This window comes from Phyllobates terribilis, unplaced genomic scaffold, assembly GCF_046119375.1.
Source record: "Phyllobates terribilis strain yellow unplaced genomic scaffold, ASM4611937v1 Scaffold_2__4_contigs__length_985480577, whole genome shotgun sequence".
Lineage (NCBI taxonomy): Eukaryota > Metazoa > Chordata > Amphibia > Anura > Dendrobatidae > Phyllobates > Phyllobates terribilis.
Window position 1 is genome coordinate 943,223,034 of NW_027362762.1, and position 18,030 is coordinate 943,241,063.

Consider the following 18,030-nt stretch of genomic DNA (forward strand, 5'->3'; position numbering starts at 1 on the left):
CATCACCAAATAGGCATTCCTCACATGTATTAAAGCTGTCAAACAGCCGCGAATCATGAGCAAGGAGTGACTAAAACGTAACACCCGAACACGCTGAAGATACTAGGCGAGCACCCGAACATGCTTGCCAAAAGGGTTAACAGAACATACTCGCTCATCACTAGTCCGAACCCAAGTTCTAAGCTTAACCCTTGTTCTCACCCTAACCCTTGTTCTCACCCTAACCCTAACCTTAATCTTAGTCATTGCTCTAAGCCTAGTCCTAAGCTTAACCATAGTCCTGATCCTAACCTTGTCTGAACTCTATTTAGGGTTAGATAAAGGATGTAACAACCTAAAGTTGGAAATTGAACGTTCCTTATTTTCTTCTATGGTTCTCTCCAGACCCCAACGCATAATAAACGTGGTGTATGAACTCATCACCGCTCATCTGTCTGGCTGTCCACGCGGCTCACTGCCTGAAGTCTGGTTCTCCGCGTCTCTTCTTTCCACTGTTGCGCAACGCATCTACTGTGTCTTCACACTAGACTAGAACTTCCGGCTGCGACCAGGCTCGGACATACCATGCCGATGCGGCACAGATCGTAACAGCATAATGTTACAATGTACGTTGTGGCCTCCGAGCTCTGGCCGCAGCCTAAAGTGGAGACAATGGAGACCGGAGATACGATGCATGACGGCATGAAAGAGGATGCTCGGGAGACTGGATGGCGATCAGTCAGCAGTATGGGCAGCCAGACTAGTGCCTATTGAGGTATTAATTACTTTTTTTGTGGCCCTTTAGGGTTCACCAAAATGACGAGCCACCTGGCTGCCATTTTTCTGTATTCATGTGGAGTGAATTACAATAAAATCAGTATTCTGAAGGATACGTATTATTGCAAGATTGAAGTAGAATTCAAGTCTCCCATCTTTAGTTATTGCTTCTTTTAAAATATATATATTTTTTTATAGGGGATACTTTTTTTAAAATTTAGGACAGCACCTCAATCAGTGCTATGTATCTCCTCTCATAAAATTACAAGAGCGGGAAGGGGATCTGTGGGAGTGCACAGTGCAGACTTTGTCATCTCAGTTGCTGCCTATGCAGAGCGCATCAGTCGAGAAGTTTGATATTGGTCTTCTCCGCTCTGTATAGGCAGCGACTCAGTATGACAACTATTGCTCCATCACATTGATAGCTCTTTTATCTCTCATATTCGCCGCAAAGGAACCTTGAGCATTGACTTATTTGCTGGCTGCTTTATCCATCTAGTTAAAAGGTTTCCTGGTGGGCATTTATGGCATAAGAAATAAAACAGCAATGGGGGTGAAAGCTTGCGCCCTCATAGAACTTTCACCTGTTGCAGCTGCCCCTGGCAAAGCAAAACGACTACATGTCTCCATGGTGACAGACTACAATCAGCCCCGGCGTAGTCAGATCATGCCGTCATGTATGTCTACAATGACGGACCATAGTTCAAGCAGAATCCAAACAATCACAAAATCCATGTTATGCCCATATTATGGGACCATATTGCGCTTGTATCATGTTTTCTTTTCTTGACTCTCTTGCCGCAGGGACCCTCTCCTCTGTATCCAGCAGATCATCTTCCTTTAGTAGCAGCGCCGGCTCATATGCAAGGATCCCCAGAAAACATGTACGCAGATGGGAGGAATGCAGCGTTTCTACAAGGTGTGGTCTGCAGATTGATATGTCTGATAGTGCAGCCCCTTACACTGGGCGCTATTCTTTCAGAACCACTTTCTCGGAATCATGAGGGTCCCAGAGATTATCACCTATCCTAATGTTACGAAAAAAAACCTTTAACGGCACAAATATTTTTTTTCACATGCTGTTATAGTAATACTCTTTTGTATCGCGGCACACTATGCCATTCATTAATATAGTGACAGCCTTCCTAACATGGCAGACCCAAGTAACTTTGTTGGGCCACAATCCCATTGTGGAGGTCGCCGGTAAACTGAAAGAGTCTATATGTACTGTAAAACTATTGCAGTCAGAATTGACTGTGGCATCTATGGGGTTAACATTTTGGGATCTGATCAATCTCCAGACTTATAACACTGCAGGCATCTGCAAGTCATTTCATGGGCAAAGCTGCTGTACCAGCGGCGCTTTGTGAAAATTACCCGCAAACCGCAACGTACTATTATGATGCAAGGTGGGCATGAAGGGGTAACTGGTGGGTTGACTTGTTGCAGTTTTGTTGTTTTCTTATTTTTTTTTTGCAAAAATTGCAGAACAAAAAAACACGTGTACACAACCTATAACCGAAGGTAGAGTAGATAGGTTTAAGAAATATTTTCTTTCATATATTCTAGGCTTTGGTTCTCCCGTTTCACCCCAGTATTATCCAGACCAAGATAATACGGTAAGTATCACTCATGTTAGCACTTGCATATCCATTTTGCCTCCCATGTGCCACCATATGGCATGGTGTTCTTCCAGATACTTGCTTGCACTGATTTTTTTTTTTTTTTATTAAGCCACATTCACACTATCAGTATTTGGTCAGTATTTGACATCAGTATTTGTAAGCCAAAACCAGGGGCGGGTAAAAAATACAGAAGTGGTGACGTGTTTCTATTATACTTTTCCTTGTTCCACTCCTGGTTTTGGCTTTCAAATACTGTGGCTTTACAGATGTTCACCAAAGGAAACAACTGAGTCCAGTGAGAGTATGAAAGCAGATCTATCACTTGCCGCAAAAATATCTATTTTTTTTGCCTGCTGTAAAAGCCGCTTTTCTCCTGAATCCGGCGTTGTTTCTCTTTTGTTCCTACTCCTCTCCGTTCCTGAGTTATGGCCCTTTCTTCCCTGTATCTAAATTTAGTCATTTTATCCATCTGGGTGTGGAGCTCAAGAAGATGCAGACAAAAAAGGAGTGATGTTAACGCCCACTTGGATAACTAGACAAAAAATTACATACAGGGAAGAAGGGGCCATATCTAAGGAATGGAGAGGCGCAGGAACAAAAGAGAAACAACGCCGGATTCAGGAGAACAGCGGCATTTACACCATGAAACAAAAAATACATATTTATGACAAGTGGTAGGTCAGATTTAAAACCTTAATAAGAATTCATATGTAATACAGAGGCCATCTACAGGCACTGGACAAGTAGGAAATGTAAAGATATTTTACCTCTGATAGCGTCTTATGCTTATATTTATATATCAGCAATCTACAGGAAAGCGGGCCTAAGGGGAAAAGTTAATAGACAACACAATAATAATGTATAAATATTTTATTATATTAATCCTTCCCTGAAACCTTGACATTCATTTACGTCATAAACAGGGTGTGTGTGCTCCATGAAACGGACTTTATACAAGGTGGGTGCCAACTGTGTAATACAGCCAGCACTGGCCTCTTACAGATGTCGCTATCAATCATTGGCAGCTGTATTTATTTTATTTATTTCACACTGTTATATAGCACCATTAATTTTACAGACATCATCATTACTTGAATGGTTTCTTATTGCCTACCCATCAGCTGCACTTTGACATGATCTGAAAGGCTCCTTCGCTGCCATCTTGGTACACCTGTGAAGACCAACCCAAAGTATTGCAGTATATAAGTACAAGGGATGAAGTGATCGCAGGATCATATCCCTTAGTGGGACTGAAAAAACTAAAATGAAATGTAACAAAAAAAAAAAACCTTTTTAAAAATATTAAGCAATAATAAGCATAATTTATTTGAATCATCCCCCTTTTCCTAATTTCAAGATAAAAAAAAAATACATAAATAAAAAATTTGGTATAGAGGTGTCTATAAAAGGCTTCATTATGAAATTACAAAATGTGTTAATCTGCAAGGCAGACGGATTACAAAATGGAAGCGCCCTAATTGTATTTGTTCTTTTTCTCCTGTGTTGCTGCCTGCTTATGATTGGTCAGCATCATAGAGGGAGAAGAAGAACACGCCCCCACTGAAAACTGTCTGATACCTACTTGGACTTAACTTTTGTTAACTTATTAGGTGGCAAATACTTTGATTGCTAATATCTCCCCAATGGAGAGGCATTTTTTTTTATATCTATCTATTTATCTATATATTATCTATCTTTTTATCTATCATATATTATATATGGAGTCTATTTTTTTTTTGTAAAGCCTGAGACAGTTACACTTATGGACAAGCAATTCCAAGAGAATATCCGCCCGTGTATTGACCTCATTGACTCACTTCGGTCGTTTGGAGTGGAGAAGGATCTGGCGTTACCAGCGATTGCAGTCATTGGTGATCAGAGTTCTGGTAAAAGCTCAGTCCTGGAGGCTTTGTCTGGAGTCACACTTCCTAGAGGCACCGGTGAGAAATTTTCTGTCTGTCTTAGAGTTTTCCAGCTTTCTGTGTGTTCCCTGATGGTCTAGAGTGATGAAAAAGTTAATGCCAGCTTCCATGCAGATCAACATCATTAAAGTGGTTATTTCTAGCCCCCTCTGATGGTCTTGGGTAGGGAAATGGTTAATGTCCAGTTCCCTTGTGATCTGGTGTAATCGAAGGAATAATTCCAGCTTTCATGGTCAATGGCAGTATTTCTTATTGTTTCAAAGCCAAGTGCCCTTTAAGTTAAATACATTACATTGAAGTACAACCAAAGTTATGAACATACCCTTAATTGAGGTGATAATGGCAGGTTCCCTGGTGGTCTAGGATAATGGAGGGGTAACAACAGTTTCCAGATGGTCTAGGGCAGTGGAGGCTTTCCTGCTGGTTTGGATTAGTGGGGGGATATCACCAGCTTCATTGGTCGTTTCTAGGGTATAGGAAAGATTAATGCCAGCTTTCTGGTGGTGTAGGGTATTGCAGAGGTAACATCAGCTTCCCTAGGGGCCTAGCATATAAGTATGACTAACGCTATCTTTCTGGTTGTCTAGGGTAATGGTGTAGTAACACCAAATTCCCCATTGTTTTGGGTTGGACAATGTGTAACACTGGCCTCCCTGGTGGTCTAGGGTATAAATGGGATTAATGCCAGTTTCCTGGTGGTCTAGGGTAGTGGAGGGTTAATTTTCCGTTTGGACTAGTGTAGTGGAGGGTGTAACGTCAGCTTCCCTGGTGATTTAGGGTAATGGAGGAATATTACCAGCTTTCCTAGTTGTCTGGGGTAGCAGATGGGTAGAACCATCTTCCACTTCGTTCAGGATATTGGAGGTAATACGAGATCCCCTAGTGGTTTAGGGTATTGCAGAGATATTACCAGCTTCGTTTGGTGGTCTAGGAAGGATAACACATCATCTCTGCCCCAGGGAAGTTGCTGTTACTCATCCGATTCCCTAGACCACCAGGAAAGCTTGTCCGGCCCATTTTTGGAGTTTTATGTGAAATTATGTCCTATTTGCCTTTTTTTCTCAGTTTTTTTGTGTTGTTCCAATACACACAAAGGAAATAAAGACGTGTATAACAAAATATGTGTAATTGCAATAATTTTCTGGGAGAAATACTTCATTTTCTGGAACAATTTCAAGGGTGCCAACACTTTCGGCCATAACTGTTGGGGTAAAGCGACTTGCTCGGCTCTCGGAGGCAGACACAGGACACACGGTTTGGGTTAACTTCCTGCTGGTTTATTCAGTGGCATAAACTCCAGCAGTGTCCCATAAAAATAAACAGTCCCTCTGGGGATTAACGGGAAAAACAAAAGAAGATAATGTATGACAGAGTTCAATAGTAAGCGAGGTTCTGCTCACTGCAGATAGCACAGTGAAGTCTTCAGCAACACCACCAGTGTTGCTCTCTGGTTTCACCCAAACACAGCCTGGAGACTTCACTCTCCAGACCACACACTCCACAGAAACAAAGCTGACTGAGCATTTAAACCTTGCTCAGCCACACCCTGAGGGGAGGTATGGGGAATGACTTCCCTCCCATCTCTACGTCATTCCCATAAAACCACACCCTTTAAATGAATTAACCCTCCAGCATATCACATGCTGGCAGAAAGTGTATTGGTTTCAGTTCACACAGTCTAGCAACCTGTACCTCCCCTCATAGATCCTACCAGTGACTCTGTCACACTGTATATACAGTATATATATATTTTTTATAAAGACTGGGCTCAGCTTCTGGGCTTTAAAACAATAAAACTAATAAAACCAAAAGAGGCACCCCCACATTTTACAAAACGATGGCACTAATCGTATTGTTATACCTACTTCATTTTTTTTTTTATTTTCCTCTACAGGTATTGTCACACGTTGCCCCCTTGAGCTGAAGCTGAAAAAATCTGTCCACAACTCCCCATGGGCTGGAACAATTATTTATAGAAATACAAAATCAAGGATTCACGGACCCTCCGCCGTAGAAGCTGAAGTTAGGAGAGGTAAAGGAAAGAGTATTGGGACATTTTGTTTGGAGATTTTAGGAACTTAATTTTAGAAGAACTCGATTAGAGAACTGATATTTTCCTGACACTTATCTTTCCTATATTCTGACTATCTTTCTTCCCAGCACAAGACGTTGTAGCCGGCTCAGGAAAGGGAATCAGCCAAGAGCTGATAACGCTGGAAATCATCTCTCCAAACGTCCCAGATCTGACTCTCATTGATCTTCCAGGGATCACAAGGATTGCTTTACCCAATCAACCCCAGGACATCGGAAACCAGGTTTGTCAGAATTGAACTTGCAGACGCCAAAAAGAAATACAGTACAGACCAAAAGTTTGGACACACCTTCTCATTTAAAGATTTTTCTGTATTTTCATGACTTTGAAAATTGTACATTCACACTGAAAGGCATCAACACTATGAATTAACACATGTGGAATTATATACTTAACAAAAAAGTGTGAAACAACTGAAAATATGTCTTATATTCTAGGTTCTTCAAAGTAGCCACCTTTTGCTTTGATGACTGCTTTGCACACTCTTGGCATTCTCTTGATGAGCTTCAAGAGGTAGTCACCGGAAATGGTCTTCCAACAATCTTGAAGGAGTTCCCAGAGATGCTTAGCACTTGTTGGCCCTTTTGCCTTCACTCTGCTGTCCAGCTCACCCCAAACCATCTCGATTGGGTTCAGGTCTGGTGACTGTGGAGGCCAGGTCATCTGGCGTAGCACCCCATCACTCTCCTTCTTGGTCAAATAGCCCTTACACAGCCTGGAGGTGTGTTTGGGGTCATTGTCCTGTTGAAAAATAAATGATGGTCCAACTAAACGCAAACCGGATGGAATAACATGCCGCTGCAAGATGCTGTGGTAGCCATGCTGGTTTAGTATGGCTTCAATTTTAAAAACATCCCCAACAGTGTCACCAGAAAAGCACCCCCACACAATCACACCTCCTCCACCGTTCACCTTTTCTGCATCGCACAAAGACACGGTGGTTGGAACCAAAGATCTCAAATTTGGACTCATCAGACCAAAGCAGAGATTTCCACTGGTCCAATGTCCATTCCTTGTGTTCTTTAGCCCAAACAAGTCTCTTCTGCTTGTTGCCTGTCCTTAGCAGTGGTTTCCTGGCAGTTATTTTACCATGAAGGCCTGCTGCACAAAGTCTCCTCTTAACAGTTGTTGTAGAGATGTGTCTGCTGCTAGAACTCTGTGTGGCATTGACCTGGTCTCTAATCTGAGCTGCTGTTAACCTGCGATTTCTGAGGCTGGTGACTCGGATAAACTTATCCTCAGAAGCAGAGGTGACTCTTGGTCTTCCTTTCCTGGGGCGGTCCTCATGTGAGCCAGTTTCTTTGTAGCGCTTGATGGTTTTTGCAACTGCACTTGGGGACACTTTCAAAGTTTGCCCAATTTTTCGGACTGACTGACCTTCATTTCTTAAAGTAATGATGGCCCCTCGTTTTTCTTTACTTAGCTGCTTTTTTCTTGCCATAATACAAATTCTAACAGTCTATTCAGTAGGACTATCAGGTGTGTATCCGACTTCTGTACAACACAACTGATGGTCCCAACCCCATTTATAAGGCAAGAAATCCCACTTATTAAACCTGACAGGGCACACCTGTGAAGTGAAGACCATTTCCGGTGACTACCTCTTGAAGCTCATCAAGAGAATGCCAAGAGTGTACAAAGCAGTCATCAAAGCAAAAGATGGCTACTTTGAAGAACCTAGAATATAAGACATATTTTCAGTTGTTTCACACTTTTTTGTTAAGTATATAATTCCACATGTGTTAATTCATAGTTTTGATACCTTCAGTGTGAATGTACAATTTTCAAAGTCATGAAAATATAGAAAAATCTTTAAATAAGAAGGTGTGTCCAAACTTTTGGTCTGTACTGTATGTGAATTTTTTAAAATTTAAGTTTGATAGTTTTGCTACATTTTTCCAAAATGTTCGATTTGCAACAAATCAATTTGCCGCAAATTTTAAATACTCTAATGTCTCCAACTGCCCTGAAAAGATGCGTGTAAAACTCTGAGGTCTCCTAGGACTGTATCCAACACCTTTCAAGCTCTTTAACTCAAACACAGCATTATTAACGTCAAAATGACCTCAACATGGCTATAGGTAAATGGATAGTAACCAACGGCTTCATCCTCACACACTAATCTTCTTCAATGCTGTAACACACACTATAAGTACAGTTTCTTCAGTATTTTATGGTTTTGTCTCCCTAACTCTAATGCTAAGCTGTGAGCTGTAATGTTTACTCACTGTCTATATTTACCACAACATGGCTGCTGCATTCCCATTCCATGCCTCTGCTTTTATACAGGCTGTAATAGTCCATCCTGATTGACTGTGCTATTCCATGTGATATGATAGCAGTAAGGCATTATGGGGAAGCCGCCCGTCCAGTTGCACCTCGCCGTCAGGTGACCCTTGTCTGGTTGATGCAATCAATTATTCTACAATATGTAAAACAGCAGATAAGAGATAAAAGATGCCTACCTACAGCCACCACTAGGAGGAGCTTAGGAGCTTACCGCATACACTTTTATTATGTAGCGCATTGTAGAATCCCTCTAGTGGTGATGACAGGTAGAAAACGTTCTGTTATGTCAATCTGCCACTATGGAGGGTGATATGAAGCTTTGTATTAGAAAAATTCTCAGACTGTTATAAGATTTAAAAAAATAAATAAAGTGAAATTAATTTATTCACTTTAACGTTAATAACCCTTATAGTGGGCAGTAGTAAAATGTTTTATTTTAAACACATATCTTCAGATTAAACAGATAATAAGAAACTACATAATGAGACAAGAGACCATTAATCTGGCCGTGGTTCCCTGTAATGTGGATATAGCAACAACAGAAGTTCTGGAAATGGCGCGAGAGGTGGATCCAACCGGAGAGCGAACTATAGGTAATCTAAATAGTGATGTATCCTTCCATTATTTTCCGCCGACCGTTAGAAGAATTCATCACGGATTCGGTAATTCTTCCAGTAAGATGATGGACACCATGGTGAAAACCTGAAGAACGCTATGATGTACGCGAGGTTAATGTCCATTATGTGACGGACTCACCACCATCTTTGTCATTAAAACCCGACACCTCCTGACCTGAGATGTATGGCAGAAAATATTAAAAAAGTATACGCCTGACATAAGCCTAAACAAAGTCCATCCATTGGTCGTCCGCCGCCCATAGGCTCGTATGTTAAAAAATGTATATGTAACTGGATGACTGTGTCAGATACCATCTATTAGCTATTTGTCACCCAAAGTTGAAAAGCTTGAAAGGCAAGTATCTCCTTCATCTTCCTGGAGTCTGTAGTCCACCTTTTTTTGCCTGAAGCCTCTCTGGGAGTCAGGGAGGGGGAGGAAGGGGATGCAGCTGCAGCTTATTTCAATGGAAAGGGGAGAGGATCAGTGGAATGAAACATCTTATTGGCTCAGAGCACAGGGCACAGCTCTGACATCATACCAGAAAGTATCCACCCAGTCATGTACAGAAAAAAAGTGCTTTATTGTAGCCAGAATATCCAAAAATACTCAATAAGCATTTCTAAAACAACATAAGATGAAACAAATATAAACAGGTCACAAAGTATAAATATTTTGCAAACCTGAAAAAAAAGAAGGCAATTTATTAGGTCTGCAAGGACCGAGGACATAAAAACAGACATTGTAGAGATTATTTTTTAGTCTATTTGTATTGGGGCTCCTTTCAATGAAATACCCAGGTAACTATGTGTCTCCATGGTCACAGACTACAAACAGACCCTGTGTAGTCAGATCCTGCAATCATGTATTAATCCGCTCCCCCTGCCTCCTCTTCTTGATGACATGCAAGCTGTAGAAGAAGGGACAGTTGGAAGAAAGCTTGCAACTATGGAAGTGAACGCTAATCATAGCAAGTATAGGGGGAACCTCAGCAGGGTAGGGGTAGATGCCAGTTTTGAAGACAGTGATTACAGTTCAGATATATAGTATATATACATATACATAGCTGACATCCTTCTGATTGGTGTTGTTCACTTTTTCCATGTTTTACATCGGCTCACACCTTCATGAAGACTTCTTCTATCCACTACTTGTCTGCAGAGTTTGCATTACAGACACATTTGACTTCTCACATTTCCAGAATTGTCCCCCATATGTTCTCAACTGACACCTACTTCCTATCCTGCGGATACCGCCAATTCTGTGCCTCTTGCCCTGCCCTTAGAAATATTTTTTTTCTAAAAGCTGAGTCCTCATTGGTTGATATCTTTAAATGGTTAACTGAAAAGTCTGGAAAGCTTGCTATTTGTTACCATCGTTTCAGTTATCCATTAAAAGGTATCAACCAATTAGGACTCTCAATTTTTTATATTTTGCTATCTATTGGTATTAAGCCCAATGGTGGCGCATGTGGATTTGTGGACCCCCTGTGCCACAGGGCCGGGCTTGCCCAGGGAGGGGCCTAGCTAAGCGGCTACCTGGTGTTCACTGGAGCTCCTGATGGTGGAGACAGGCTGAGCTGCAGGTAGCCGCCAGGTACCACCCCTGGGCAGAACCTGGTACTGCAGCTGCTGTGGTCAGGTTTGCTGACACTGACTGGGGCAATGTTCAGACACTCGGGGCTAGAATATAGGATAAGGAACTGGCTTCACATGAACCGGGGAACAATGTTCAGGCACTGGACGTGCTGGGACCAGGGGACTTTGGGAACAGGAGTGGCAGCACTAGGACCAAGGAACAATGTTCAGGACTGTCCAAACCTGGACCGGGGGACTTTGGGGACAGGACTATCCACACCAGGACCAGTGGACTTTGGATACGGGACTGGCCACTCCAGGACCAGGGGACGAGGTTAGGGCACCGGCCACACAAGGACCAGGGGTGCAGGTTTAGGACTCTTGGCACATCCTAAGACCAGGGGACCTCACAACTTACTGGTAGTACAACTTACTGACTAAGAACGGGGGAGCGCACGTAGAAAGCATGCTGCCGGGACTGCGGCGCACGCACACAGGAATTAGGAAGCAGGAGCATGGCAGGGACCACATCGAGGGCCGGGGCAGTGAGTAAGCCGGCGTCCCTGCATGGAGGAGGAATTGAACACCATGCAGGGGCACCGGCAGCAGCGCAACAATTGGCTAACCTAACTTTGATTCCCTGGCCAAGCACAGGTGACGTAATATGGTGACATCATTGCAGAGTCTGTGTCAGGATGATAATGCTTTGCGTGGTTTTGCTGTCTTGGTGGGTCTTAGACCTATAGCAAACCAGTGGATTACAAAACAGAATGGTGGAACCATTGCCTCTCTTAATTTCCACAGGGTACAAGTGGGCAGAGCGTGGCCTTCACTCATATCCTGCTCCCCGGTAATGACACTACTGAATAATTGTATCAATAACTTTATATTTGTGCTGTACTTTTCTTACAGGAGTCCTGACTAAACCAGACCTGGTAGATGCAGGTGCAGAAAGAGAAGTTTTACGTGTAGTCCAAAACCGAGTGTACAGCCTTAGGAAGGGCTACATGATGGTCAAGTGTCGGGGGCAGAGGGAGATACAAGAAAACACCTCCCATGAAAAAGCCGTACAAAATGAGAAGGTTTTTTTTGAAAAGCATGAACACTTCAGGTAAGGATTATATTATTATCATAACAGTTTATTCCAGAGTGCAGCACATATATATAAAAGTCTAGATAGGTAATATGGGACAAACATGACTACCACAGGAGGAGAGAGGACCCTGCCGTGAGGACATGTGTGGACCAGTGATTACGTGTGAGAAAGTAGCGTAAGGTTAGGCCAAAATTATATGATGGGACAAGTTATGGATTGAGATGTGGGAGATTAGGTCAGAGATGTATGGAGGGGACTGGTTATGGACAGCTATTTAAGTAATTTCTAATATTTTGCAATTCTTTGGGCTATGGATAGCCAGTGAATGCAGGGCCGGCTCCAGGTTTTTCTGGGCCCCGGGCGAAAGAGTCTCAGTGGGCCCTTTTAACACATACACGATTCATGATGCAGAGATACGGCGGAGAAATATATATATATATATATATATATTTTTATTTATTACACATGGCCCAGCCTGCCCCCTCATCCTTCACATACGCAGACATATGCGCGCGCACACACGGTACGCAGACATATGCGCGCGCACACACGGTACGCAGACATATGCGCGCGCACACACGGTACGCAGACATATGCGCGCGCACACACGGTACGCAGACATATGCGCGCGCACACACGGTACGCAGACATATGCGTGCGCACACACGGTACGCAGACATATGCGTGCGCACACACGGTACGCAGACATATGCGTGCGCACACACGGTACGCAGACATATGCGTGCGCGCACACACGGTACGCAGACATATGCGTGCGCGCACACACGGTACGCAGACATATGCGCGCGCACACACGGTACGCAGACATATGCGCGCGCACACACGGTACGCAGACATATGCGCGCGCACACACGGTACGCAGACATATGCGTGCGCACACACGGTACGCAGACATATGCGTGCGCGCACACACGGTACGCAGACATATGCGTGCGCGCAGACATATGCGTGCGCGCACACACGGTACGCAGACATATGCGTGCGCGCACACACGGTACGCAGACATATGCGTGCGCGCACACACGGTACGCAGACATATGCGTGCGCGCACACACGGTACGCAGACATATGCGTGCGCGCACACACGGTACGCAGACATATGCGTGCGCACACACACGGTACGCAGACATATGCGTGCGCGCACACACGGTACGCAGACATATGCGTGCGCGCACACACGGTACGCAGACATATGTACACATACAGACATACACATAGATAAAACAGACAAATATATATACACAGTCATATACACTGACATTCACATACATGCACTCACACAGACCCATTACTAATATTTTTAATATGGGGATTGGGGAAGCCTCACTCACCTGTCCCCGGTCCAGTGTCCTGTCCAGCAGCTCCTCGGGTATGGGGCAGTGCAGGGCCCCCGGCGTGTCACAGACTTCATGGCCCTGGAACATCAGAGGGGCCCACTTGCGGTCGGGTCCGGGCCCCCTCCCGCCCATCTGTGCAGGACCTCCGACGGTGTTTGATTGCCAGCACTCCCCCCAGACATGGCTGCGCGCTGTGCGACTGTGTCTGCTAGTAATGACGCGGCAGGAGCGACACACAAGCACAATTAAAGGTGCAGCGCCGTCGACCCTGCCGTGTCATTACTAGCAGACACAGCCGGACAGCGCGCGGCCATGTCTGGGGGAAGTGCCGGCAATCAAGCAGCGCCTGCGTCCCTGAACAGGTGCCGAGGAAGCGGCCAGGGCCCCGACAGTGAGTGGGCGGGTGGGTGTGTGGGCCCGGCCCCGACAGTGAGTGGGCGGGTGGGTGTGTGGGCCCGGCCCCGACAGTGAGTGGGCGGGTGGGTGTGTGGGCCCGGGCCCCGACAGTGAGTGGGCGGCTGGGCCCCTCTGATTTTCCAGGGCCCCGGCACTTGCCCGGGTACGCCGGGTGCTGACGCCGGCCCTGAGTGAATGGATAGGCAGAGGGGAGAAGAGGAGGGGTGCACAAGTTTTAGGCAGGAGACTCTAGTTTAAAGAATGAGCCAATTCCAGAAATGTTTTTGAGTTGAATGCAACATGAGGTGGTTGGGACATGGGGTTTGAAAGACATGGCTGAATCAAAAGGTGATATGTTAACCTTCTATTTTGGAATATAATAGGGGTATATATACACCGTGTATATGTATGTGTCTGTATATATCTATATACACACTATGTTAGCCCACCTAAGCTTGGAAGGGTTGTTCTCTGCATCACACTTACTTTATGAATGTACCATTGTTTTACTTGTAGCGTTCTTGTGAAGCGTGGACAGGCTACCATACCTCACCTGGCAGACAGACTCACCAAAGAGCTGGTGTACCATATCTCCGTAAGTATGTAAAGTCGGTCAGTTATTCACTACACAGACGTACTGTAGAGTTCTGTAATATTGATGTCATCAGTTGAGGTCTTCAATATCAAATTGGGGGCTGGGGTCTCACTCCTGGCACCACCACCGATCACCTGATTGAAGGCGCCCCAGTGCATCGGAAGTAGTGTTGAGCCACCCCCATAGTGTTCGGGTTCGGTTCGTCGAACACCGTTAAAACCAATGGCAGGGATTGTCTGCCACTCACTGTAATGTCACAGCCATGGTGGTTGTGGCATTACAGTGATTGCCCAAATCGATGGGAACAGTGCTCACAGTGAAACATGAAAAGCCGGCAATTCAGCAGCGGCATACACCGGTACCCGACAATTTAGAACAGAAAGAATAGAGCATCACACATAGATTAGATAGATAGAAACATGTCAGTCACATATATATGAAGTACAGTGACAGTGTTGATTACTGTACTTGTCATTTAGTGTTAAAATAAAGGATTTATTTAAAAAAAAAAACTGGCGTGGGGTTCCCCGTAATTTTAGTCTCTAGCAGAGGTTAAGCAGACCAAAAGTTTGGACCCACCTTCTCATTTAAAGATTTTTCTGTATTTTCATGACTATGAAAATTGTACATTCACACTGAAGGCATCAAAACTATGAATTACCACATGTGGAATTATATACTTAACAAAAAAGTGTGAAACAACTGAAAATATGTCTTATATTCTAGGTTCTTCAAAGTAGCCACCTTTTGCTTTGATGACTGCTTTGCACACTCTTGGCATTCTCTTGATGAGCTTCAAGAGGTAGTCACCGGAAATGGTCTTCCAACAATCTTGAAGGAGTTCCCAGAGGTGCTTAGCACTTGTCGGCCCTTTTGCCTTCACTCTGCGGTCCAGCTCACCCCAAACCATCTCGATTGGGTTCAGGTCTGGTGACTGTGGAGGCCAGGTCATCTGGCGTAGCACCCCATCACTCTCCTTCTTGGTCAAATAGCCCTTACACAGCCTGGAGGTGTGTTTGGGATCATTGTCCTGTTGAAAAATAAATGATGGTCCAACTAAACGCAAACTGAATGGAATAGCATGCCGCTGCAAGATGCTGTGGTAGCCATGCTGGTTCAGTATGCCTTCTATTTTGAATAAATCCCCAACAGTGTCACCAGCAAAGCACCCCCACACCATCACACCTCCTCCTCCATGCTTCACGGTGGGAACCAGTCATGTAGAGTCCATCCGTTCACCTTTTCTGCGTCGCACAAAGACACGGTGGTTGGAACCAAAGATCTCAAATTTGGACTCATCAGACCAAAGCACAGATTTCCACTGGTCTAATGTCCATTCCTTGTGTTCTTTAGCCAAACAAGTCTCTTGTGCTTGTTGCCTGTCCTTAGCAGTGGTTTCCTAGCAGCTATTTTACCATGAAGGCCTGCTGCACAAAGTCTCCTCTTAACAGTTGTTGAAGAGATGTGTCTGCTGCTAGAACTCTGTGTGGCATTGACCTGGTCTCTAATCTGAGCTGCTGATAACCTGCGATTTCTGAGGCTGGTGACTCGGATAAACTTATCCTCAGAAGCAGAAGTGACTCTTGGTCTTCCTTTCCTGGGGCGGTCCTCATGTGAGCCAGTTTCTTTGTAGCGCTTGATGGTTTTTGCAACTGCACTTGGGGACACTTTCAACTCACTGACTGACCTTCATTTCTTAAAGTAATGATGGCCACTCGTTTTTCTTTACTTAGCTGCTTTTTTCTTGCCATAATACAAATTCTAACAGTCTATTCAGTAGGACTATCAGCTGTGTATCCACCAGACTTCTACACAACACAACTGATGGTCCCAACTCCATTTATAAGGCAAGAAATCCCACTTATTAAACCTGACGGGGCACACCTGTAAAGTGAAAACCATTTCCGGTGACTACCTTTTGAAGCTCATCAAGAGAATGCCAAGAATGTGCAAAGCAGTCATCAAAGCAAAAGGTGGCTACTTTGAAGAACCTAGAATATAAGACAAATTTTCAGTTGTTTCACACTTTTTTGTTAAGTATATAATTCCACATGTGTTAATTCATAGTTTTGATGCCTTCAGTGTGAATGTACAATTTTCATAGTCATCAAAATACAGAAAAATCTTTAAATGAGAAGGTGTCCAAAATTTTGGTCTGTACTGTATGTGACTGACATGTTTCTATCTATCTAATCTATGTGTGATGCTCTATTCTTTCTGTTCTAAATTGTCGGGTACCGGTGTATGCGTCTGCTGAATTGCCGGCTTTTCATGTTTCACTGTTCCCATCGATTTGGGCAACCACTGTAATGCCACAACCACCATGGCTGTGGCATTACAGTGAGTGGCAGACAATCCCTGCATGATTGAAATCCAGTTACGCTTTTGGTGCACGAACAGTTATCGAACATAACCTCGAACAGCCGAACTTTTTGCAAATCGTTCGTGTTCGCCGAACGGCTCGAACACCGCCCAAAACAGCTCGAATTTGAGATTGGCGGTACTGCATAGACACTGGTGTGGTGATCTGTCGATTGCTGCTGGTGCAGACAGAGACAAGTTTAGGGATGCGATAGGGGGAATTTTGTCCACTTGTTGTGTCCCATAAGCAGTGCCTACAAGTAATTTTGCCTTAGCCATGGTATTTAGTCACGAGACTAGTCCAGCAAACTGATTCTTTGCCTGCCCATTTGCAGCTGCGTCCAACTATTCATTTTTATGCGCAGACATTTGGAGGGTGTAATGGATGGATGGGCAAGGTTTGCCATACATGGAGCTGTTCCTATATTGTAGTCCCTCTTTCATTCATCAAAGGGGAACAAGAGCTGAGTCCTTCCCAAATGTCCTTTTGTCCTAATAGTGTTGTAGTCCAGAGCTGGATTCACAATTCTGCTGATTGCCACTGGCAACACTTGCCACCTTGTCAGAAGAACGATTACACTGGTATACAGTGATTTTGGTGCCAATGATATCTGAACGATTTTATATTAACTTTATGGTTCTGATTAAGAATATGACTTTGGTTTTGTCAGATTGGCTCTAGTTTCTGAGATATTTAATAATTCATTCATTCATTCATTCATTCATTCATTCATTACTAAATCTATTCAAAAAGTCTTGGTACTTGAAAAAAAAATTTTTTATAGACCTTATTATTAGTGGTCAAACATTTTTTGTTGGGAATTAATTAGGTACACATTTTTGGCTTTTTTCCAGTTTTTTACTTTTCCTATTCTCCTTTTTTTCCTATTCTAGAAAACATTACCTAATATAGAGCATCAGATCAGAAGTAAGCTGCGGGAGGCAGAGGAGCAGCTCGGACAGATCGGCAGGGGCGTCCCTGACACAGACGAGGAGAAGTCTCATTTTCTTATATCAGTAAGTACATAATAAAGTGGAAGCCTGCTTTTTAAAATCTATTTTTTCAGTACCCGGTTGTGGAAGGGAGGAACGGGGTCCGACATTCAGGACCCTCATCTATAAGAGAGGCCAGAAAGTAACTTCAATTGCGCCATGTCTTACACTGCATGTTCAAGCATTACATTGCTACAGTAGCTCATTGATTACAGTGGTCACAGTGTGATGCTTCATTTTCCCTTTGGCGGTGTTATAGAAAAATTAAAAACTTACTATCATATTCCTCTCTAGAGATTACTTTGTATGTATTCCCTTTGGAATACCCGCCACTGCTCCATTCATTCCATATGGG

At 43.9% G+C, this 18,030-nt stretch overlaps 1 protein-coding gene across 4 annotated transcripts in view; it reads left to right on the plus strand.

The window, feature by feature from the left end:
• LOC141238648 (interferon-induced GTP-binding protein Mx-like) overlaps window positions 1–18,030 on the plus strand; it is a 53,979-nt gene that overhangs the window by 17,862 nt on the left and 18,087 nt on the right. For all 4 annotated transcript variants that reach the window (XM_073668467.1, XM_073668468.1, XM_073668469.1 and 1 more), the window contains 9 exons: window positions 1,561–1,675; window positions 2,326–2,375; window positions 4,126–4,321; window positions 6,198–6,335; window positions 6,464–6,618; window positions 9,139–9,277; window positions 11,789–11,987; window positions 14,243–14,321; window positions 17,577–17,699. In XM_073668467.1, the coding sequence (XP_073524568.1) occupies window positions 1,561–1,675; window positions 2,326–2,375; window positions 4,126–4,321; window positions 6,198–6,335; window positions 6,464–6,618; window positions 9,139–9,277; window positions 11,789–11,987; window positions 14,243–14,321; window positions 17,577–17,699 (1,194 nt within the window). The remainder of the gene's footprint in view (window positions 1–1,560; window positions 1,676–2,325; window positions 2,376–4,125; window positions 4,322–6,197; window positions 6,336–6,463; window positions 6,619–9,138; window positions 9,278–11,788; window positions 11,988–14,242; window positions 14,322–17,576; window positions 17,700–18,030) is intronic.